Source organism: Fukomys damarensis, unplaced genomic scaffold (genome assembly GCF_012274545.1).
Source record: "Fukomys damarensis isolate Sample0158 unplaced genomic scaffold, DMR_v1.0_HiC HiC_scaffold_39, whole genome shotgun sequence".
NCBI lineage: Eukaryota > Metazoa > Chordata > Mammalia > Rodentia > Bathyergidae > Fukomys > Fukomys damarensis.
Window position 1 is genome coordinate 98,279,908 of NW_022900951.1, and position 24,311 is coordinate 98,304,218.

The 24,311-nt window shown below is 37.3% G+C and overlaps 1 protein-coding gene and 1 pseudogene across 1 annotated transcript; one reads left to right on the forward strand and one right to left on the reverse strand.

The window, feature by feature from the left end:
* Positions 1 to 15,188: 15,188 nt before the first annotated feature.
* LOC117284774 lies at positions 15,189 to 16,367 on the reverse strand (annotated as a pseudogene).
* A 1,503-nt stretch (positions 16,368 to 17,870) lies between these two features.
* On the forward strand, positions 17,871 to 24,107 carry LOC104855659 (serine/threonine-protein kinase PDIK1L-like). The gene is made up of 2 exons (XM_033760314.1): positions 17,871 to 18,464; positions 22,852 to 24,107. The coding sequence occupies exon 2, from the start codon at positions 22,994 to 22,996 to the stop codon at positions 24,038 to 24,040; it is 1,047 nt and encodes a 348-aa protein (XP_033616205.1). The 5' UTR covers positions 17,871 to 18,464; positions 22,852 to 22,993; the 3' UTR covers positions 24,041 to 24,107.
* The last annotated feature ends 204 nt before the right edge of the window (positions 24,108 to 24,311 follow it).

The following is a 24,311-nucleotide window of genomic DNA, read 5'->3' on the forward strand; positions in this document are numbered from 1 at the left end:
CATGCATGCAGAACCCCAGAACTGAAATCTCTTTATTTTCTCCCAGGAATAGAAGAATCAAAAGACACTGAAACAGAATGTTAGCTGGAGAGAGTGAACCTTTTATAGTAAAGAACAAAACTGAATCCCTCTGTTTCCCAATCACATCAAGGAAATATACCTCACAACTTGAAGTCAGATTTCAAATATGTTTTCCTTCATTTAGCTTCAATATGTTTTCAATACACTTTTCCCCCTGAGGCCATGAGTGTTATGAATGTCAGAAGTAGTTATTGGAACTGTGATGATTTTTAATAACTTGTGTTGATTTATATGCTTCTGAGCTTGGATTATCTTTTAAAAGTTAATCAAACAAACAAATTAGGATCAGTTTGTTTTACTTATGCAGTATCTAATGAGATGGGAAGCACTGAGGAAAAAGGACTGGGTAGGAAGAATCCCTTCCAATAAACTGTCTATTAGTGACAACTTCCAAGAACAGCAGGTAGACTAGATTTGTTCCCTAAAATGAGCAAAAATTCCACATTGAATTATTTTATAATTAAGAATTTTAAATGACATTTGATTCACAGTAATTTAGGCATGTAGAGATAAATATTAGAAAACATGGTGGATTGGAGTAAATTCAACCACATGACTGATTTAGGATTCTTGACTGCCTAGTGTACTATCTGTTTAGGATAGAAAGTTTTTATCTTGAACTTTGTGAATTGACAGAACTGTATCAAGTCATAACACTAAGTATTAATTATATGCTGAATAATGGAGTATATATTGTGAAAGAGATTTCAAAATGGCAATGTTAAGCTGATTTTCACACACACACACACACACACACATAAATGTATTGCTTGAGCAAGATTGGGTAAACCCTTTGTGGCTTAAAATGAATGGCAAAATCTAGAAACTTCACTTAAAAATCCAGATATATGACTTCTGAAATTTGTAGCATCTTGGCACATTGATTTATGCTCTCAACAGTAAGCTAGAGCTAGGAAACAATTGCTCAAAGACAAAATCTCTAAGAAAAACTTATATCAAGCCTCAGAGAATTTTTCTTTTGCATCATGGGGGATGTATCATAGTGCCTTATGCATAATAGGTAAGCATTCTGCCACTGAACCTCAGTCCCCAAACACAGTCCATTTCACATATTTGTTTAACTGAGATGGCACCAGTAAGCAACTGTGTTTGAGACGCTTGAAAAGAAAGCTAAATATATACAACAACTATATCAGTAAAATGTGAAAATTACAATAAATTTTAAATAAAGGCAGTAGTTCTCTTCAACACATGATTCTTCATAGCATGGAAGTAATCACTACATTCTAGATTGAATGTGTTGTTGCTCCGAGGGTCCTCAGAAATAATCCTACCAAACCCACCATTTTAAATATTGAAAATCTGTAGTCCAAAGTGGCTTTCAAAACCACCTAGGATTTTTTAAAAAAAATAATACAAAAGCATAAGTTTTCTACATATTAACTGAGTTTCATGTAATGTTTGGTACATGTATACAATGCATAATGATTAAATCCAGTTAATATACTTTTATCTTCCCAAACATTTACCATTTGTTTATGTCGAAACATTTCAAAATTTCTTCCTCTAGCTTTTGCAATTGTATAGTGAATTGTTGTTCACACTACTCTGCAATATCACTCCAGAAATTTTTTCTTCTTCTGTAACTGTAACTTAGTAATCATTGATCAAAGTTTCTAAGATTATTTTAGTTAGTTTTTAAAACAACTAGAATCAGAAATATTTCTCAAAGATTTGTAATGTTATTGCTACTGCCAGTTAACGACATTATATTTTAAAATAAGTTATTGAAATTCTCCTCTATTTTTTGACATTTAATTTAGTAGTACATTGTAATACATAATATAACATTGTTTTTATGGACTTGGTCCATATTACATCTTAAATCTTTTTTATTGGTACATTTAGGTATACAATACAGTTACATTCATCATTGGGATCTTGTGACTTTACATGACGTATCTGGTTCTTATTTTTTTCATACCGCTGGTCTCCCTTCATGCCCTCTACCCTTCCCTATTTGCAGAGACTTTGTTTCCATTTTTTCATTTTCTCTTATTTTTTTCTTCTCCCTTCTTAACTTTCCCCTACCCCTCAGTATTCCCCTACACCATTAGTCCTTTTTTTCCTATTAAATAATATAAATTATACATTTTGATCCTTATCTACAATTTTAGTTTTTCACACCAGCGAAACTATTCAGAATATACGTGTCCTATTAATTTCACAAGAGTATGTGTTCAGTGTGCATCCACTTAGTTATAAATGTTTCTACTTTCTCCTTCTTTATGGCTTAGTAGTGCTCAATTTTATAAAAATAAAAACCTCATCTTCTTTATATAGTCTCCAGTTGATGGGCAATTAGGCTGTTCCCAAGTTTTAGCTATTACAAACTGTGCTGCTATAAACATGGATGAGCATATATCATTGCGGTATGATTCTTTTAATTCTTTTGGGAAGATACCCAGGAGGGAAATAGTTGAGTCAAATGGGACATCTAATCCTAGTTATTTATAGTATTTCCATATTGATTTCCACAGTGGTTGCAGCTGTCTGCACTCCCACCAACAATGAGGAAGGGCTCTTTTGTCCCCACAGCCCCACCAATATTTGTTATTGCTTGATTTCGTGAAGCAGCCCTCTTTCTGGGATGAGGTGGAATCTCAGTGTTGTTTTCATCTGTATCTCTTGAATGACCAGTGATGTGGAAAATTTTTTCATATATTTATTTGGATGTATTTACATCTTTGTCTGAAAAAATGCCTGTTCAGTTCAGATGCCCATTTTTTAACTGAGTATTTAAATTTTGGGGGGTCTGATTTTATTTAGTTCTTCATATATTCTAGATGTAGACCTTTGTCTGAGGAACACCCAGTAATTTTTCCCCACATTGTAGGTTGTCTCTTATATCTGTTGGTGGATTACCTTGAAGTGCACAAGCTTTATAAACAGGTAAGATCCTAGTTGTTAATTCTGTGCTAGATTCCATGCTACTAAGGATTTGTTCATGAAGTCTTTTCCTATGCCAGTGTCTTTAAGAGTTCTACCTAACTCATCTTCCAACAAGTTTAGTGTTTTATTTTAATATTTAGATCTTTAACCCGCTTGGATTTTAGTTTAGTGCATGGTGAAAGATAGGGTCTAGTTTTAACCCTTGGCAAGTTGAAATCCAGTTTTCCAACACCATTTATTAAAGAGGCTATCTGCCCTCCAGCGAGGATGTTTGGCTCCTTTGTCAAAGACGAGGTAGCTGAGTATGTCTGGAGTTGTTTCTGCATCTTCTAATCTATTCCAGTGATCCTCAGGTCTTTTTCTTTGTCAGTACCGCACTGTTTTGTTTTTTTTTTCCCACAGCGGCTTTGTAATATAGTTTCAAGTTGGGGCTTGTGATATCCCTGCCATTTCCCTATTGCATAAATTGGCTTTTGCTATTCTAGGTCTCTTCTGGTTCCAAATAAATTTTTGTATTGTTTATTCTAGTTCAATGAAATATACTTTTGGGATTTGAATCAGGATTCCATTGAATCTGTATAGCAGTTTTGGTAGTATGGCCATTTTCACTATATTGGTTCTTCCTACCCAGGAATAAGGGATATCTTTCCATTTCCTTATATCCTCTTTGATCTCTTTTTTCAGAGTGTGGTAGTTCCCAATGTAGAGTTCTTCTGCTTTCTTCATGAAATTGATTCCTAGATATTTCAGTTTTTGGATGCTATTGTTAAAGGGATTATTTTCCTAATTTCTCATTCAGTGATTCTGTTATTTTTGTGCAATAAAGCTTTTATTTTTCAGTGTTTATGTAGTATCCAGCTACTCTACTGAATATGTCAATTAAGTCTAGAAGTATTTGGTGGAGTTTTTTTGGCCTTCTATGTGAGTATCATATCTTCAGCAAATAAGGATAATAAAACTTATTCCTTTCCTATCTTTATTGATTTAATTTCTTTCACTTGTCTAATTGCTGTGGCTAATGTTTCCAGAACAGTTTTGAACAGGAGTGGTGATAGTGGACATCCTGGTCTTGTTTCTGATTTTACCATGAAGATCTTCAGTTTTGGGGCATTTAGTATGATAGCCTTTATCAAATTGAGATAAAGATCATCTATTCCAGTTTTGTGCAGGATATATTTTTTTATCATGAATGGGTGTTGAATTTTGTCAAATGCTTTTTCTTCATCTATTGAGATAATCATAAGTTTTTTGTCGTTGACTCTGGTAATATAGTGCATTACATTTATTGATTTACTTATGTTGAACTATCCTTGCATCCCTAGGATAAATAAGACTTTGTCAGGGTGTATGAGCTTCTTGATGACCCTCTGTATTCAGTTTGCTCATATCTTGTTAAGGATATTCACATCTATGTTCATTAGGGAGATTCGCCTGTACTTCTCTTGTTTGGTTGGGTAATTCACTGGTTTGGGAATCAAAGGAACACTAGCTTCTAGGAATAAATTTGGAATTATTGCTTCCCTTTTAATTTCATTGAAAAATGTAAAGCGTAGTGGCAAGAATATTTCTCTAAATGTCTTTTAGAATTCATTGGTGAAGCCATCAGGACCTGGGCTTTTCTTTGATGGCAAATTTTAAATTATGTTTTCAATTTTGCTTACTGTAATTGGGGTGTTTAGAATTTTTAAATCTTCTGCATTCAACTTTGGTAATTCATATGTATGCAGAAATCTGTTCAATTCTTCCATTTTTCCATTTTATTAGACTACAGGTTCTCACAGTAGGCATTGATGATCCTCTGCATTTCTCCTGGATCTGCTGTAACTTCACCCGTTTCTTTCCTAATTGCATGGATTTGAGCCTTTTCTTTCTTTTTTTTCATAAGTTTGGCTAAAGGTTTATTGATTTTATTTATTCTTTCAAAAAAATCAACTCTATGATTCATTCATCTTTTTGTATCATTCTCTAGTCTCCATTGCATTGATTTCTGCTCTGATCTTTATTCATTTATTTTATTTTTTTTAGTTTATTAGTACATTTTAGGTATACAGTACAGTTACATTCATTACTGAGATCTTGTACCTTTACAGGACAGGTCTTGGTTCTCATTTTTTCCCATTATCCTTGCCCTCCCTTCATCCCATCCTCCCCTCCCCATTTACAAACACTTTATTTCCATGCTTTCATTTTCTCATATTTTTTCTTTTCCCTTATACCATGCTCTGATCTTTATAATTTCCTCCCTTATACAAGATTTAGTTTTGTCTTGCTCTTCTTTTTCTAGAAGCTTAAGATTCATCATTAGGTTGTTTATTTGAGCTTGCTCTGTTTTCCTAGTGTGGGCATTCACTGCTATGAATCATAGAACTGTTTTCATTGTGTCCCATGGATTCCTGTATGGTTGCATTTTCATTATAATTTATTTTAAGAACTGTGTAATTTCTTCTTTAATTTCCTCTGTGATCCATTTGTTGTTAAGGAAATTGTTACTCAATTTCTATGTGTCCGTGAAGTTCTTGTTTCTTTTTCTATTGATCTCCAGTTTAATTGAACTATGATCTGATGATATACAAGGTATAGCTTCAACTACTTTGCATTTAATTAAACATGTTGTATGAGATAGTATGTTGTCTATTTTAGAGAATGACCTGTGTGCAGATGAGAAGAATGCATATTCTCATTTTTTGGGTGGAACACTCTGTAGAAGTCTGTTAAGGTCATTTGTTCAAAAGTTTGGTTCATTTCTAGTATTTCATTGTTACTTTTTTTCTAGATGACCTGTCTATTTGTGAAAGCGGGATATTGAGGTCCTCCACTACAATTGTTATTACTATTTATTTGTTTTTCATTTACTTTAATATTTGTTTTGTATAGTTGGGGTCATTATTAGTTTGTGCCTACATATTTATGATTGTTATCTCTTCCTCTGGATTTTTCCCTGTACAAGGAAGTAGTGGCCTTCTTTGTCTCTCTCAATTAGTTTTGGTTTGAGATTTACTTTGTCTGCAAATACGATAGCTACTCCTGCTTTTTCAGAGTTCCTATCCAGGGAGAACTGTTTTCCATCCTTTTTCCTTTCAGTCTATGAGTCTCTTTTTGAACTGGGTGTGTTTCTTGTATACAGCACATAGTTGGATTTTGCTTCTTAATACATTCTTCAAGTCTGTTTCTTTTGATCAATGATTTGAGGCCATTAACATTGATGGTTATAACTGATATATATTGACATCATTGTCATGTTATTTTTCTGTTGTTAGATCTTTTTAATTTGTCTCTCTCTCTCCCTTTAATTTCTTGTCTTGCCTGATGGATTTGCTCTATTGAGCCTCTTGGAGTTGTGACCTTCATTGTCTTTTTCTAGGATATTGTTTAGAATCGTTTGGAGTGCTGGTTTTGTATTCATGAAGTTGCTTAGGTGTTCTTTGTCATGGAAGTATCTCATTTACCCATCAGTTTTGAAAGATAGTTTTGCAAGATACATCAGTGAAAGTTGGAAGTTGTTTTCTTTTAGGGCTTGAAATACTTCACTCCAGGCTGTCCTTCACTTGAGGGTTTGTGTTGAAAAGTTTGCTGTGATTTTGATGGGTTATCCTTTGCATGTAATTTGTTTCTTCTCTCTAACTGCTTTTAGTATTTTTCCTCTTTTGGGTTTCTGGGATCTTGATTATTATATTTCTAGGTGTAGATTTTTTTATCACATCTAGTTTGCATCTGATAAGCCTCACTTATTCGTATGTCAAATTATTTTACTCTTTTTGGTAAGTATTCTGTCATTAATTCTGTGAACAGTTTTTTTTTGGTCATTTGTACTTTCTCCTGCTGTTTCATGGACTCCTATCAGTCTAATATTACTTTTTTTTGCATCATCTAGGAGCTGTTGGATTGATTTCTCATGTTCCCTGTTTGTAAGAGATCCCTCTTTTCATGATCACTAACTACCATCCTATCTTCCATATCTGATATCCAGTCTTCAGATTGGCTTAGTCTGTTTTGTAAACTTTTATTAGAGTTTTTAATCACACGGATATCTGTTTGAATCTGTTTCACAGATTCCATTTCTTTCTTATGTTGGGCATTCATGGTTCTGTTTCTTTCCTATGTTGCACTTTCATGGTTTCTATTGTGGTCCTGAGCTCATGTTTTTTTTTTTTTTCTTTTTTTCTGTTCTAGATTCTCTAATCATGATTTTCATTCTCTCACCACCTCTGTAGTTGTTTCAGAAATTATTTCTCTTTTGAATTTTTCTAAAGCCTCATTCATCTGCTTTGTTACTTCCTGTGCCTCGAGTTCAGGGTGTCCAGGTGATTGATCACCATACTTTTCCACCTCATTTTCCCAAGTATTTGCCTTTGGTGATCTGGCATCCTGTGTTTGTGCCTATGCCTTGCTTGAATATCTTCTCATTTCTATTTTGGTTGCTGGTACTGTCCTTGGTTTAATTCCTGAACTAATACTTCGATCTTCCTTTATAGCTTTTCTTTAGGTTTTGAGTCTCTAATGAATCTGAGAGACTCTCATTTTCAACATACCAGGAAGAACAACTGATGAGATCAATCACAGCACCTTAGTCCAACTGATACAATCTGCAGTGCTACAGCTTCAAGTACAGCTTAGAAAATTACACTTTGGCACGTTATTAACCTATCACCTTTTTAACCTTGTGAATTAAATCAAAGTTGAGACTGGAGATCCGAATGATGGCCTTTATGATCCCCTGTGCCTCTGTGGTGTGAATCCAGGTACCAGATAAGCCAGTAGGCCAGAGGTATATGGGGAAGGCTTCAGGCACCCACATGGCTGTGTCTCTCAACATTCCTCTGCTGCAGCCCAGAGGATGTGGTTGGGGTAGCAGGCAGGCTCCATGCAGCTTCACCTCTCACCATTCCTCTGCTAAGTCCTGGGGGGCAGGGCTGGTGTAGCCTGCAGGCTCCACATGGCTGTGCCTCTCATTTTTCCTCTACTGAGCCCCAGGGTGTGGGGATGGGGTAGCAGGCAAGCTCCTGAAGCTTAATTCTTTTTTTTTAACCCATTGCTTTTCCTTTGCCTCCTAAGCACAAGGTCCTAATTTTGAGACTTTGTACAAATATATTATATTGGGGCCAGGGATTTAGCTCAGTGTTGCCACTGCCTCCATTTTCCTCCTCTACTTCCACTCTCTCCCTATCACATGGTGCCTTCTCCATTTGCAAAACATACATTACCCTATTTCCTATTATTGATCTTGTATTTTGCTCTTCATTTACAATTTGTATAAGAGAAACCAGGCACCTCACATTCCTTCTCTCCTCAGAAATAGTCCTTGACTGGTATAGATTTCCAGAGCTCCATGAACTTCTTTAGAATGTATAATTGGCACTATTCACTTGGCTACTTAATCATTTTATTGCTTGGTGCAGCTACATAACTCCATTATGTGCTTGTGATCACAATGAGGTTACAAGTCTAAGAGTAGAAGCAGTATTATATACTTATTTTCTCTACAACATTCAACACATTGCTGAATCTTACCTAATACTTGATTGATAGTAATTTGTTTGAAATAAGTTAAGTTTAATAACCATGGTTTTGACTCACATTAGGAGGCCTAGTTTACTTGGGTGTGTGTAAAACATCCAACCCAGAGCCTCAGAACAGTAAGGATAATTATTTATCTGAGATAAGTTTATCTTATTCTCTTTATTCTTTGGCATTTGGCCAGCTTTGGCTTTTGAGATGTCAAGATATTAAAAAAATAATCTTTGACTGGAAGTTTCAAAGAAAGATTTTGGCAAGTAACTTTATATTGAAGAAACTTAGAAGACATTACATTGATCTGATTGTCCTTTTTGGAATTTATATTTTCAGAGTATCCTTACTATACAATTTCACAACCTCTATCACTTTCTGCACGTTTCATAAGACTATTGCTAGCACTTGAGTTGAACGTCATAGAAATAAAAGAATTTGATCAGGGAAAGAATCCAAGATACCTGAGTAGTGCACTGAAAATAAAGACAATAATGGTGAATTTGGAAGTTCAAGAGAAACCAGGAGGAGTAAATCTTCAGCATTCTGGGTGAATTCAGCTAATGTAGACATTATTTCATTATTTCTAATAGTTTACTTCTAGCTCATAAATTCTAATGTTTGCTACTCTGGAAGCTCTGGGGTGTTGTAGCTACTTATTGAAGATTGGGGGCTAACAGAATTACATTCTAATGCAGGAAAATATATGTTTTATTTGTGCTTTTTATTTATTTGCATGATTGTCATGACATTGTTTTGAAACCAATTTCATTTATAAAACTAGACAAATAATAAAACTAGACACACAATTTTTCTCCTGACTTCCTTAATACCTCAGCATAACAAAGTTTTACTTGAGGACTGGAATTGAAACATTTTCCTAATTATTAATATTTTTCAGTAATTTTTTCATTACAAATGAGAAACTTCATTCTCTGAATGATATATATATTAGTATTAATTAAAAACTTTGGTGATGTATCAGTTAATTCGAATATTAATTAAATTTGATAGAAAAACTCCAGAAAATGATAAATATTACCTTTAGTTTGTGATTCTAAGTTTTCTGTTGGATTGTCAAGTACGTGATTTGATACTCACATCCCCATTCATATATAAATCCATAAATACAAATAAAGAATTTAAGTGTCCAATTTCTGTTAATTTTTATTTTCTTATATGAACATTAGACATGTCTTATCATGATGTCTTGCAATAACTGACAGAGGTTGGGCATGTTTATTATTATTGTTTTTTGAGACAGGGTCTCACTATGTAGTTGAAACTGACCTGGAACTCACTATGTAGCCCAGGCTGATCTTGAACTCACAGTGATCCTCTTGTCTCAGCCTCCCAAGTGCTGGGATTACAGGAGTACACCACCATGCCCAGCGGGCATGTTTATTATAAAATGACCTAATTTATTTAATTTTATTTTTATAAAAACATAAAACTCATCCTTCTCCTGGAAATATAGTATGTATCTTAACATTTTGTAGACAGATCCTCCTGTTTGCTAGTGAATAAATGTACTAGAATAAGTTTAATTATTTATGAGTTTACCAAAAATTGAAGATATACCCACTCATAAAAATAGTGTTAGAAATGTGAAACAATTGATGGGAAGCTTACACATAAGGACTCAGTCATTTCAGTCATATACATGACTAATGAACTCAGAACCTCCAACATGTGTCTTTAGCCTTAGTTTTCAGGCCTAGAAGCTCAAGAGATCAGAACATAGAGAGCACTGTGAGCTGCACAGCTTATGTATAGAATAAATAGAAAATAATAGATGTGGACAAAGAAGCGGCAATTATTTTATATTCCTTTTTTCTTCTTTCTATCAAGTATATATCAATGTTTGCCATATTTTAGATGCTATCACAGTGTAGTGTGTAGAAATTTGTTACTGAGATGTCATGATAAATGAGTTACAGAGACTTGAGACACAGTGAGTTAAGGAAGGTAGAAATTTACAGGGATTTAAATATCTGTATTACAGGCACAGCATATGTAATGTGTGAATAATTGAGTTACTTGTATATAGTTTTAGTAGAGCTTTCCTCATATAGTGCTTGGTATATAGTGTTCAGTAATAAAAGCTAAAGTATTGTGAGCTTTTACTAGGTACCAAGTACTAAACTAAGCTGATTATATGTATAAACATCCTTGATTGTCACAAAAGTTCAATGAAATATATACTGTTGGTATCCTTATTTTATGGAAACTGAGTCACAGAGAGGTTAAATAACTTGCTTAATGACAGATAGAAAGTAATAAAATTAATATTAGGGCCATTCAGTATGTCTCCAGAGTGTCCTTAATTATCATAGTGCTCTGCTTCTCATTAACTGTTAGGTGAAACAATGTGATCATCATTTGAAATTCTTTATCATTATCTACTGATATCAATACCATTATCTATTGATATCAAGAGTATATGACTTTTATTTGTTTTATTCATTGATGGGAACTTTGTAATTTTTTTGCTTTTGTAAAACAAAATTATGGGTTAGTTATTTCACATGATAGCGATGTTGGTGATAATAATAATGACCATGGCTAATTACTTGATACCTGACACTGTCATAAATGTCTTACATGTGTTTTTTAACACGTATATCCTCACAACAAACCTCTGAGACTGGTACAGTCATCATTTCCATTTTACACATGAGAAAATTAGAGTAAAAAAACAACTTTCCATGATACAGCCAAAAGCAATACAGTAGGAATTCAAGAATAGATCTCATCTCCATTGTCCATTTTTTTACCTCCACAGTATATATTACATGTAGTATTGACAGTCTGTCACATTATGTGCTCTCCTCATACTCCCCTACAAAGATACTCCTAGGCTCCTAGGTCCTATCCTTCCAATTATTTTGTCCAATTATTTTGGACAAGATTTTTGCCCTGGATTTATGCCACGGATATACAATGGTCAGGCCAGTGGGAACAGTAATAGCCCTGAATGAAGGTCATAGTAAGTGTCAATAAATACATATTATATATTCATATCTGTTCTGTACAAAAGACCATTTCCATCGCTGAGGAAAAGGCATTAAACAAAGCAGAATCCTCTGTCCTTATTCCTTATGTAGTTTGCATTGTAGTGAGAAAAGGACCTCATTCAATAAGCAAAATTACCAGTGTCATGGAAAACAGTATCCCAAAGAGAAGGAGTAGACAAAGGAAATAGTTGGTCAAAAAGGTGAGTGATATGCCTGCACAAAAACTTGCACATGAATATTTTAATAGTTTAATAGATAATACTCAAAACATTGAAATAATTCAAATGTCTAACAACTGATGATCAGGTAGATAAAACTGATATATCTATACAATAGAATATTATTGTGGCAAAATGAAACAGATCAGTGCTACAGGCAAGTGTTACAGCTCAGTGTCAAAGCTAAGTGTCGCAGCTCGGAGGCACAGCTGAGTGTTACAGCTCTTGGTTGTGGCTAACACAATTTGAAGACTGGAGAATCCAATGGTCAGTTGAAGAGGTAGAGAAAAACCTTTAATTATGCCAGCAGGCTCAGTGGAGTTTGTACTCTGAAGTTTGTACTCCTTATGTATGGGTCTGTTGGGTAGGTTAGCATACTCACTGAAGCAGGGGGTGGAGTTACAGAACATTCCTGAAAGGCATGGTAGGTGAGCATGCTCAAAGAAGCAAGAAGGCAGAGTTATAGAACATGCCTGAAAAGCATAATGGCTGAGTATGCTCACTAAAGCAAGAGAGTGGTGTTACAGAATATTCCTGAAAGGCATAGTGCATGAGCATCCTCACAAAAGCAAGGGGGCAGTGCTAACTGATCATTCCTGATAACAAAACATTCCTGAAAGGGCAAGAGCTAACAGAACATTCCAGAGAGGTCACAAAGTTCAGTTACAAAACATTTTGATACATTGGGCAAGAATGCTAACCCAGAGCACAAACTGTTACACTTCTGGAACAAAGCATTCTGTGGAAAAAACAAAAAACGTGGAGGCAAGGCCAGGCCCTGTCTTATTGTATAGTATTGCTCTATCATTTCCCCACTTTGACCAGCTATTTAGGTGCAGCATCATAGAGCATCACTAATCGCTACAGGGTTATAGTCCTAATAGCTGACACACTGACTCTCTTATTTGAACGTGAACTTGATCTTCGAGCAATTCTCTGAAGCACTTAAACAGGCAAAGGCCAAATAGTGTCAGGAAGATGGGAACCAAAGACCCTAACAGAAGGACACCCCATGACATCCAGTTATGCCAGGAGAAACTCCAAAGACTACTGGTTTGGTATCATTCTCAGAGTTTAGCAGCTCTATCTTGGAGACTCTTTATAGCTTCATTAATGACCCCTGACCTGTTTGCATAGAAACATCACTCTTCCCTGAGAAACTCAAAAGTGCCCCCACCTTATCTGCTGTTAGTAAATCCAAGGCATGGTGGTTTTTGAATAGTGAGTGCAACTAATGAGCCTATCTCTTTTTGTAAGTCTATTATAGAGTCAGAGACCATTTTTAAATTATTGGTTATCAGTTTTAGGTGTTGCAGAGGTGGAGGGGCAGTGGGTCTGGACCATCATATCCCAGGACTGTAATCATGGAGACCAACAGCAACATCAGGCTATTGGTACTAGCCATTACCTGTTAAGTTGGGGTTAACAACTTACCTTTAAAGGAGACAGAGAATACTGGTGAAATACCCTATAATAATGATAAAAGCAAGGGCTAGGTGAGTCCTATGAACAGTTGCCCAGTCTGCTGGAGCAGCGGGTAGCAAGAACCACATCAAAAGTTAAGGTAAGCAGTCCGAGGAGTTTTAGTGATGAGAGATAATGATTATAGTCCATGGGGTGAATTTTAAGGCATCCTGTGAATGGTGTCCTCAGGCTAGTCAGCTGGCTAGTCAGCTCCTGGTGTGATTAGAACAGGGCTGTTGTCTGCTAGTCAAATCTCCAAGGTTAGATTGAGTCCTGAGTTCTCCCATAAAAGTCAAGTCCTGGGGGCATTCTTGGCGTCTAGACATGTATTCCAGGTGTCTGAGACCTTTGTGGAGTAGGCCTTTTTCAGTCAGGTGTGATAGACCCACTGGGTGATACCTATAAATTTAACAGCAGCGAGGGGAGCAAGCACAACAGTATATGACAGCACAAATAGGCGGGAGGGGTGACTTTTTCCCATCTTTAACCCAAAGTGAATCTCTTTACTGAAAAGGATAAGATTTAGGGGGGACTAGTTGAAGGGAGAAGAAGGCATCTTTAAGATCCAGGCAGGTGAGCCAGGCTGCTCATAGAGGGAACAGATTCAGTAGTGCGTAGGAGTTTGGAACTACTGGATGCAGAATGACTGTGTCATTGTTGATTGCCCAGAGGTCCTGTACCAGTCAGTATTGATTTCTGCCTTGCTTTGTAACTGGCAGCAGTGGTGTGTTTCAAGGGGACTGAAAGTCCTTTTTAGGATCCCTGCACCCTTCAGAGGGCTGATAATGTTCTTGGATACTGAGTCATGCCTCTCTGAGTATGACACATTGTCCCAATCTGACAGCTTTGTCCCTGACTTAGGTTCTATCAGGATTGGGGACTGGTTTGTGGCCATCTCAGGATTGGCTTTTTAGCCTACACCTCTGGAAATGTCTGTAGCAGCTGGGGGGGGCGTGTTTTTCAAATCTGCAGTGTGCAGTTTCCATTCATCTTTTCTGGGGATCGTTACAGATAGTATCAGTTCTTTTCATGCATGTAAGGTCAGGTTAAGCAGGTCCCTTGTGGGTAAACATTATGTGCACCCTGAGTTTAGTCATCAGGTCTCTTCATAGGAGAGGGTCAGAGAACTCAATCAAATAGAGGGACTCATAGATCACTCCATGTTTCCTCAATTGGCAGGTGCATGCTAGCAAAAGAGCCATGACATCTGAACTCCAGTTGCCCCCACAATGGTGGCATCTGTCTTGGTGATGCGAACTACCAAGATGGTCACCACAGAATGTTTCGCCCCTGTAAGCACCATAAAGGTTATTGCTTGGACCCCTGACTGTTGCATTTATTGTGGGTTCCCAGGAGGTTCAGAATGAGGGAGCCTGGACTTTTCTAATCAGATTCAGTCTCTGCAAGCCCAATCAGGTTAGGAACTAGTAGCTTGGGTTAGTATTAAGGGCTGGCATGACTGGAGGACTTCTAACTAGGTGTGTCCCACTTTTAATTGGGGCACTTATTTTTCCAGTGTCCTATCGCTTTTCAGTTTTCCTACTTCCATGGTGGTCCTGGTTTTTTTAATAAGATCTGTTCTCACCAGTATATTGGGCTATGAAGGCACCATTAACTACCAGCTGAACTTCAGGAATCTTGGAATCAAATTGCGTGAAGATGTGGAACACCTCGCAGAGTCGCTCATAAAAGTCACTGAGTTGACTTTGCTGTTTTTTTTAGTCAGTGAGACAATTTTTTACCTGCTTGTTGCTTTTTGGCCCCAACATGTACCCCTCTGAGGATGTGTGAGAGGTCAAAATTGTGTGAGAGGGGTTTGTCTGGAAGGGATGTGAGAGTTCCAGGCTGTCTTGCTATCAGGAGCTGTAGCTTCTTTCTGTTCTACAAGGCATATGAATTTCCCAGGGGTCCAACCCTGTAAGTATTTTCATGTCTCAGTGAAAATTGTACACCTCTGTTCAGTGTTGGGGTGGATACAGAAGGCATCAGTCTATCTCTCACATCCTTGCATGGATTCTAGCTTGCTCCATGACCTGCTGCCATTGCAAGGGAACACAGCTGACAAAGAAAGTGTATCAGAATCCAGAGAGATAGGATGTACTTAGAAATAGTTGAGCATATAAAAATGGACTGAAATTCCAGGTGCTGGACCCAACACTGATCCTCCTTGTTCAGGGACAAAAGCAGGTGCTGGGCCCTGGAAATTTAAAGTGAAGATATGTTCACCTCACCTTGTCTCACTCTGGCAAACCAGGAAGGCACTGTGGGAGCTGGTGTCTCCTTCCAGCACTAACTGAGCTGCCTTGAATTGTTGAAAGCATCCCATGGAACCAAAGGTATCCTGAGAGGGACAGGTCCACTTCCCCCAACTCCTGGAACAGGAATGACTCTGTGACTATTTCCAGAGCATCCTTGGGAAGATAGTGGGTTGAGAGAGGATGAACTGTCCTTACCAGAAGAGGGGGTATCCTTGATGGAAATGCAGTGTAGGGGTGAATTCTGGGGGAAGCAGCTCATTGAGTCAAAATGAGATGTGGCAATGGAGGCCTAACTTGGTGAGATAGATTCAGAGGGTCAGTCTGATAGGCCCACATATTCCCCCTGAGAGGGGTGGTGGTTGATATCAGTGGAACCTACAGAGTAAGGTAGAATGTCTTGTTTCCAGTTCAGAAAATCAGGTGTGGTACAAAACTGGTAGAAGAGAGTGGCAGGACCAGGCTGGATGGTGCCATTGTCCAGGATGCAGGGCAGAGGTTGGATCTCACAGACAGGCAGCTGGGAAGCTGGGGTTTGAGCTGATTGCAGATGCTTGAAAAGAGGTGTCTCAGTGGAAGCAATCTTGTCACCATGTGGGATGCTGGAGGGACTGGAAGCTAGAGCCAGAAGAGGCTAATAAGGAGCAGGGCTGGCTGGAGATGGAAATGGGCCCATTGGAGGATTTTGAAGAGCTCTGGTCACTTGAACATGTGGTGGATCTGAAGATAGGCTACCAGATGAGACTGATGGTGGGGATTTTGAAACTGGAAGAGTTGGAACCGGTGGAGTAGGTGCAGATGGCAGCTCTGGAGCATAAGGCAGTAGCAGGGGATTTTCTTCTTGTAGGACCTGATAAATTGGCCTTTCTGAGGTCTCAGAGGTGTAGCTACTGTGATAGCCAACCTGACTCCATCTTGAGCCTCAACACCATTTTGTACCTGTGCTTGGACAAAGCACCAAAAATGCACTTACTGCTTGGCAAACTTCTTACAGTTGCAGGATGTTTTGTAGCTTACCTAATGTGAGAAACTTCCTTATGCCCCCCACAATCCTGGCATGGTTCTGCTTCTGTTGTTGCTGTCCCTTGAGCCTAACCCAACTGAAAGCATGATTTAAAAGGAGGAATAGAACTGCTTCCCATTGTTGAAAGCCATTTATGGGCACTTGCTCCCTCTCAGCCACTGGCTTTAAGAAAACTGACTCCAATCTGACATAGTGTTGTGCATCTCTATTATTCTAGCTCACTCCATCCATAACAGCCACTGCATTGGCCTATGAAAACCTGACTCTTTCCTTCCTATCAATGCATAATTGTACCCATTATGGGTAGCGTCTGGGGCATGGCTTGCCAAGAATCAGTATAGGGAAACTGATACAGGTGGCCTGGTTTGTCAGTAATGACTCTTCAGATTGCATGAACAGCCTGAACATCTGAAGTTCTTTCAGCAGGCCACACTACATTAAACTGAGGCTAATTTATTTCAAAAAGGGTCCAAAAACTTTCACTCTTCAGTCTAATTCCATATTCCCCACTAAGTCCCTTTTAGAAATTTTTGATTATGCAGTCCAAGACCATGGGTTTACTATGGTTCTAACCCATGTTGTATGTATTGCTCTTGAACAGTGGCATAAAAGAAGAAGTCTTGGAGACCTCTAAAGGAAACCTTATAGGTGTCCACCTGGTCATGTCCCTCACAGGAGCTTAGGCTAGTTTTGGCTAAGGTGCACTGGTAATCCTATGCCTGGTCAGCCTCCCATCACCGGAGGTGAGTCACCAATATACCATACAAGGCCACCACAAAACCACAGAGTAGGACCCAATCAGACTCCAAAGCCAAAACCATGGAGTCAAATGGACTATTCATGGAGGATCACACCCAGTTACACTCACATGCACATTAACTGATCACTGTGGTTAAAACATTCCTTCCTTCCTTGGGAGGTCCCTGACTGAAGTCTCTGGCTTGAGTCTGGGAGAGGTGATCAGCCTCTCCTTCAGTCCATTGGGACAGGCCTGACTGGGTTTGAACTGGGCCCTGGGGCTTTGCCATATCCTCAGGTTCTGAAGGGGTTTTTAGTTCACCTCTTCTGCCAAGAGATCAGGATAAGAAAGTGCAGTCATCCATCACCTTCACCTGATGAAGGAGAAACAGGCAAACTGGGCAGAGGTGTGCCATTTTGCCCTTCGAGGAGGGCTCCCAGTGTCCAGTCTCCCAAACCAGTGACTCAAAGGGCCAGCTTAATTAGATTTCTGGCCAGGGAACCAAATGTTGTGGCACAGCAGAATAGCTCGATGCTATAGCCAAGTATTACAGCTCAGTGCCACAGTTAAGTCATATCTCTGAGGTACAGCTGAGTATTACAGCTCAGTGTTACAGCTCTGGGTCATAGCTATCACAATTTGAAGACTCAAGAATGTGATAGTCACTGGAGGTGGAGAAAAAAATCTTTAATTACACCAGTGAGCTCAATGGAGTTGGTACTCTGAAGTCTGAGTGTTTGATTAGAAATGGGAGCCTCCTTATATAAGAGTCATAGGGGCAAGTGAGTATGTTCACTGAAGCAGGGTGCTGGAGTTACATAACATTCCTGAAAGGCACAGTGGGCGAACATGCTCAGAGTCAAGGGGGCGGGGCTAACCGGACATTACAAAAGGGGCGGGGCTAAAAGGAGGAAGTTCAAATAGGCCCTGCATACTATGCTGGTCAGGCCATCTGCCTATATTCCTGAGAATTGTGATGTCACACAGAACTCTCAGAACATTCCAGTCACCGTTGAGCAGAGCACACAAGTCTGCCACAGTGTTGGGTGCCTCAGTGAATCATCTCTTGTACAAACAAATATTACTGAGGCAAACCACACACTGGTGGCTGGATTTTTAAAGGTGATAGTTTGAATATCAGACTCATCATCTGAACTACGTGGCCTTGGTCTTAAAGGCCCAGACTGAAGACTCAAATGCTGCCCTAGGAATCCAGTTAACTCCTGCCCAGATACCAAGTCCTCACAGGTAAATGACTGATGAAAATACTCTTATTAACATATTTAATAAAATAAAAGCCAGAAGGCTTAGAAAGACATACTTGCTAGTCAATAGTTAATCAAATGATAAAAGGGAAAGTACTATTTCTCCCTATAATTCTCAGCATATTTTTGTTCTTATGTCACCATCATATTTTTATAAATTTTTTCACTTGACATATATACTTCAAAAATATTCATGGTATAATATATGACAATTTGACACATGTATACAGGGTATATTATCAACAAATATAAATAGCATGTTAATATTTAAAGCATTTATTATTTCTATTTGCTGAGAACATTTGGATTCTTTTTTACAGATATTTAGAAATATATCTAAATTATTATAAATTATAGAACAATGTCTTATAGAACACTGAATTCGATTCAGTCTATCTGACTGGATTTGGTGCCTGTTATTTATGCAGTGTTGCAATCTAGGTAAACTTCTTATAGATCTCTCTTATAGTACACTGAATCTGATCCAGTCTATCTGACTGTATTTTGGTACCTGTTATCTATGCAGTCTTGCAATGTAGGTAAACTTCTTATTGAACTGTCTTATACAACACTGAATCCGATTCAGTCTATCTGACTGGATTTTGGTACCTGTTACCTATGCAGGCTTGAAATCTAGGTAAACTTCTTATAGAACTGTCTTGTAGAACAGTGAAATTGATTCAGTCTATCTGACGGGATTTTCGTACCTGTTACCTATGGAGTGTTGCAATGTAGATAAACTTCTTATTGAACTGTCTTATAGAACAATGAATCTGATTCAGTGTATCTGACTGGAATTTGCTACCTGTTATCTATGCAGTGTTGCAATCTAAGTAAAGTAGTATTTGAACTGTCTTACAGAACAATGTATCCGTTTCAGTCTGACTGGATTTCGGTACCTGTTATTTATGCAATCGTGCAATCTGCGTAAAGTTCTTATAGAACTGTCATACAGAACACTGAATCCAATTGAGTCTATCTGACTGTATTTTGGTACCTGTTACCTATGTAGTCTTGCCATCTAGGTAAACTTCTTAGAGAACTGTCTTGTAGAACAGTGAAATTGATTCAGTCTATCTGACTGGATTTTTGTACCTGTTACCTATGCAGTGATGCATTCTAGGTAAACTTCTTATTGAACTGTCTTATAGAACACTGAATCTGATTCAGTCTAACTGAATGTATTTTGGTTCCTGTCACCGATGCAGGCTTGCAATCTAGGTAAACTTCTTATAGAACGGTCTTATAGAACACGGAATTCAATTCAGTGTATCTGACTTTATTTTGGTTGTTGTCATCTATGCAGTGTACCAATCTATGTAAAGTTGTTATAGAACTGTCTTATAGAACACTGAATCTGATTCAGTCTGACTGGTTTTCGGTACCTGTTATCTATGCAGTCTTGCAATCTAGGTAAACTTCTTATAGAACACTTTTATAGAACACTGAATCAGATTCAGCCTAACTGAGTGTATTTTGGTACCTGTTACCTATGCAGTCTTGCAATCTAGGTAAACTTCTTATGGAACTGTCTTAAAGAACACAGAATCCGACTCAGTCTATCTGACCTTATTTTGGTACCTGTTACCTATTCAGTCTTGCAATCTAGATAAACTATTATAGAACTGTCTTACAGTACATTGAGTCCAATTCAGTCTATCTGACTGCATTTTGGTACCTGTTTTCTATGCAGTGTTGAAAACTAGGTAAACTTCTTATAGAACTGTCTTAGAGTACACTGAACCTGATCCAGTCTCTCTGACTGTATTTCGGCACCTGTTTTCTGTGCAGTCTTGCAATCTAGGTAAACTTCTTATAGAACTGTTTTATTGAACAGTGAATCTGATTCAGTCTATTTGACTGGATTTTGGTACCTGTTACCTATGCAGTGTTGCAATCTAGGTAAACTTATTATAGAACTGTCTTATAGAACACTGAATCCGATTCAGTCTATCTGACTGTATTTTGGTACCTGTTACCTATGCAGTTTTGCCATCTATGTAAACTTCTTATACAACTGTCTTATAGAAAACTGAATCCGATTCAGTCTATCTGACTGTATTTTGGTACCTGTTACCTATGCAGGCTTGCAATCTAGGTAACTTCTTATAGAACTGTCTTGTAGAACAGTGAAATTGATTCAGTCTATCTGACTGGATTTTCGTACCTGTTACCTATGCAGTATTGCAATCTAGATAAACTTCTTATTGAACTGTCTTATAGAACATTGAATCTGATTCAGTCTATCTGACTAGAATTTGCTACCTGCTATCTATGCAGTGTTGCAATCTAAGTAAAGTAGTAATTGAACTGTCTTACAGAACAATGTATCCGATTCAGTCTGACTGGATTTTGGTACCTGTTATTTATGCAGTCGTGCAATCTAGGTAAAGTTCTTATAGAACTGTCTTAGAGAACACTGAATTTCATTGAGTCTATCTGACTGTATTTTGGTACCTGTTATCTATGCAGTCTTGAAATCTAGGTAAACTTCTTATAGAACTCTCTTCTAGAACTTTGAATCCGATTCATTCTATCTAATTGGATTTTGGTACCTGTCATCTATGCAGTGTTGCAATCTAGGTAAAGTAGTTATAGAAATGTCTTATAGAACACTGAATCCAATTCAGTCTGACTGGATTTCGATACCTGTTATCTATACTGTCTTGCAATCTAGGTAAATTTTTACAGAACTGTCTTACAGAACACTGAATCTAATTCAGTCTACCTGACTGTATTTTGGTAACTATTACCTATGCAGTGTTGCAATCTAGGTAAACTTCTTATAGAACTCTCTTATAGTACACTGAATCTGATCCAGTCTATCTGACTGTATTTTGGTACCTGTTATCTATGCAGTGTTGCAATCTAGGTAAACTTCTTATAGAACTGTTTTATAGAACGCTGAATCTGATTCAGTCTATCAGACTGTGTTTTGGTACCTGTTACCTATGCATTCTTGCAATCTCGGTATACTTCTTATAGAACTGTCTTATAGAACACTGAATCCATTTTAGTCTATCTGACTATATTTTGGTACCTGTTATCTATGCAGTGTTGCAATCTAGGTTAAGTAATTATAGAACTGTCTTAGAGAACACTGAATCTGATTCAGTCTATCTGACTGTATTTTGGTACCTGTTACCTATGCAATCTTGCAATCTAGCTAAACTTGTTATAGAACTGTCTTATAGAACCCTCAATCTGATTCATTCTATCTGATTGTATTTTCTACCTGTTATCTAAGCAATCTTGCAATCTAGGTAAACTTCTTGCCTACTTTACAATTCTTGTTAAGGATTCATAATACCTCCCTTTGAAATACAAATGTCAACTGATATTGACTGAATTTAGAGAATGAGGCAGTGTCAAAATTTGTATTATAGAAATTATACCCTTTCAAATTCCTGTGATGAAAATAAAGTGTTTGTAGATGGTGAGAGGAGAAGCGGATGAAAGGAGAGCAGTGGTAAGAGGTAAAAATGAGAACCAAGATTTGTCATGTAGAGGTATATGATCCCAACAATGAATGTAACTGTACTGTATTCCTAAAATGTACCAATAAACCCAGATAAAGCTTAACAAAAATAAAAAAATAATTCCTGCATTCGAAAATTCCATTTTTAAAATGTTGATATCATTTTATTTTTCTCCTAAGTTATTCCTGTATACAGGAAAAATAAATAATAAATAGTAATACTTGGCAATGGAGTGAACTTCCCATTTATAGAACAACATGTTCAATATGATTCCAACACACAGAACTGAAATAAATGCATCCTAGTTGGCATTTTATTCCAAGTACTTTGCTTTGTTACCAACTCAAACCAAGATGATTTAAGGCATCATCTTTGAGGGAGATGAATTTCCCTATCATCATCACAGATGCGTACAGACAACCTAAAGTAGAATACATTACCAGTTGTATAATAAGACATACAAATATTTACCTAAAGTAGCCACAGCATTTTTCTGATTATTACAAATGAAAAAACTGAAATAGGTGAATTTATAAATTGATAAGAAAGTAAAAATCATAATATAAAATGTTTCCTGATAATTTCATATTTCTGTTCAATACATTTGGTAATTACATTCATTGCAGTAGGAAAATGGAGTCAAATGGTTAATAGCATTAAAATTCTTCTCAAATTAACTGGAATATTTAGATGCTATTATTGTTCATTGCATTTTAATCCATAGTTTGCTGTACAATTCTTGAGTAGACATTCATATTCCTTTTTATTATTAAATATATTTGACACAAAAGAAAATTCATGCATATTAATGAGATACCTTGTGATGGTTTGATATTTGTGTATGTCATGTAATTTTCAAATTACTAATTTTGTTTTTAATGTACTACTCAGGTATCCTGGGTTCATTTTAAAATCTTGAAACTTGGCCTCCAATTGAAGGTCATAGTGGTAGAGAGTGAGCTGCACTTTAACAGTGGCTTGCAAGACTTATGAGAAGCGGGAGCAGATAATCTGACAAACCTCAACCTTGAAGATGGCTAGCAGCCAGCAGACCTACGATCTAATACGGGTGTTAGGCCGAGGTAATTTTGGCATTGTTTATGAAGCTGTCATCAGAAATACTTCTGCACAGGTTGCAATAAAGAAAGTGACATGCCAGACACCTGAAAACGTTGAACTAGCCCTTTGTGAGTACCTGGTACTAAACTCCATCAAGGACCAACATCCAAATGTGGTTCACTTAGAAGAATGCATCCTCCAAAAAGATGGGATGATGCAAAAGATGTCACACTGCTGTAATTCTCCCACTTATCTAGATCTTGTAGAGACTTCATTAAAAGGAGAAATTGCCTTTGACCCCAGAAGTGCCCATTATCTGTGGTTGGTGATGGACTTTTGTGATGGAGGAAATATGAATGATTATCTGTTGTCCAGAAAACCAGATCATAAAACTAACACCAGCTTTATGCTTCAACTGAGCAGTGCTATAGAATTTTTGCATAGAAACAAGATCATCCATCGAGATTTGAAGCCTGAAAATATCTTGGTTTCTTCAAGCGGTCTGGATACAAGTGACAAAGAACCCATATTAAAAGTGGCTGATTTTGGTTTAAGTAAAATTTGTTCAGCCTCTAGGGAGAACCCAGAAGAACCTGTCAGTGTAAACCAGGGTTTTATTTCCGCCCCATGTGGAACCGATTTATATATGGCTCCTGAAGTATGGGAAGGACATTACTCAGGAAAAACTGATATTTTTGCCCTGGGGATCATTTTCTGGGCAATGCAAGAAAGGATAACATTCATCGACAAGGAGAGCAACAAGGAACACTTGGGAAGTTATATAAAAAAGGGTACTGAGATTATACCAATTGGGATGGCACTCAAGGAAAATCCCAAAATGGAACTTGTCATTCCTGTGAAAAGAAAGTCTATGAATGTGCGAATTAAAAAATTGATTAAGGACATGCTGGCTGTAAACCCCGAGGATCGCCCAGATACTTCTGAGCTAGAATTCAGATTAGTAAAAATGGCATTTAGAGACAGTCGCTGCAAATTACAAAACAATTTGCAAATATCTTAGATGATATATTACTTCTGATTTAACAGTGATGCAACATCATGTAGCTGAAAATGAATAAAATAGCTATCTCCACATAAAAAGTGTATTGATTTTATTGTGGGATTTATTTTTCTTTATGCTTCTGAATCCACGCTGGCCATTTCATTTATATGTTTTAGATGTGTATTACCAATGTAGGTATAAATTTTTAAAATGATCATTGGCAGAATTTTGGAAAGAAAATTCTGTAAGAGCCAAGAAAGAATTCAGTTTTCTGATAATATATCAAGTA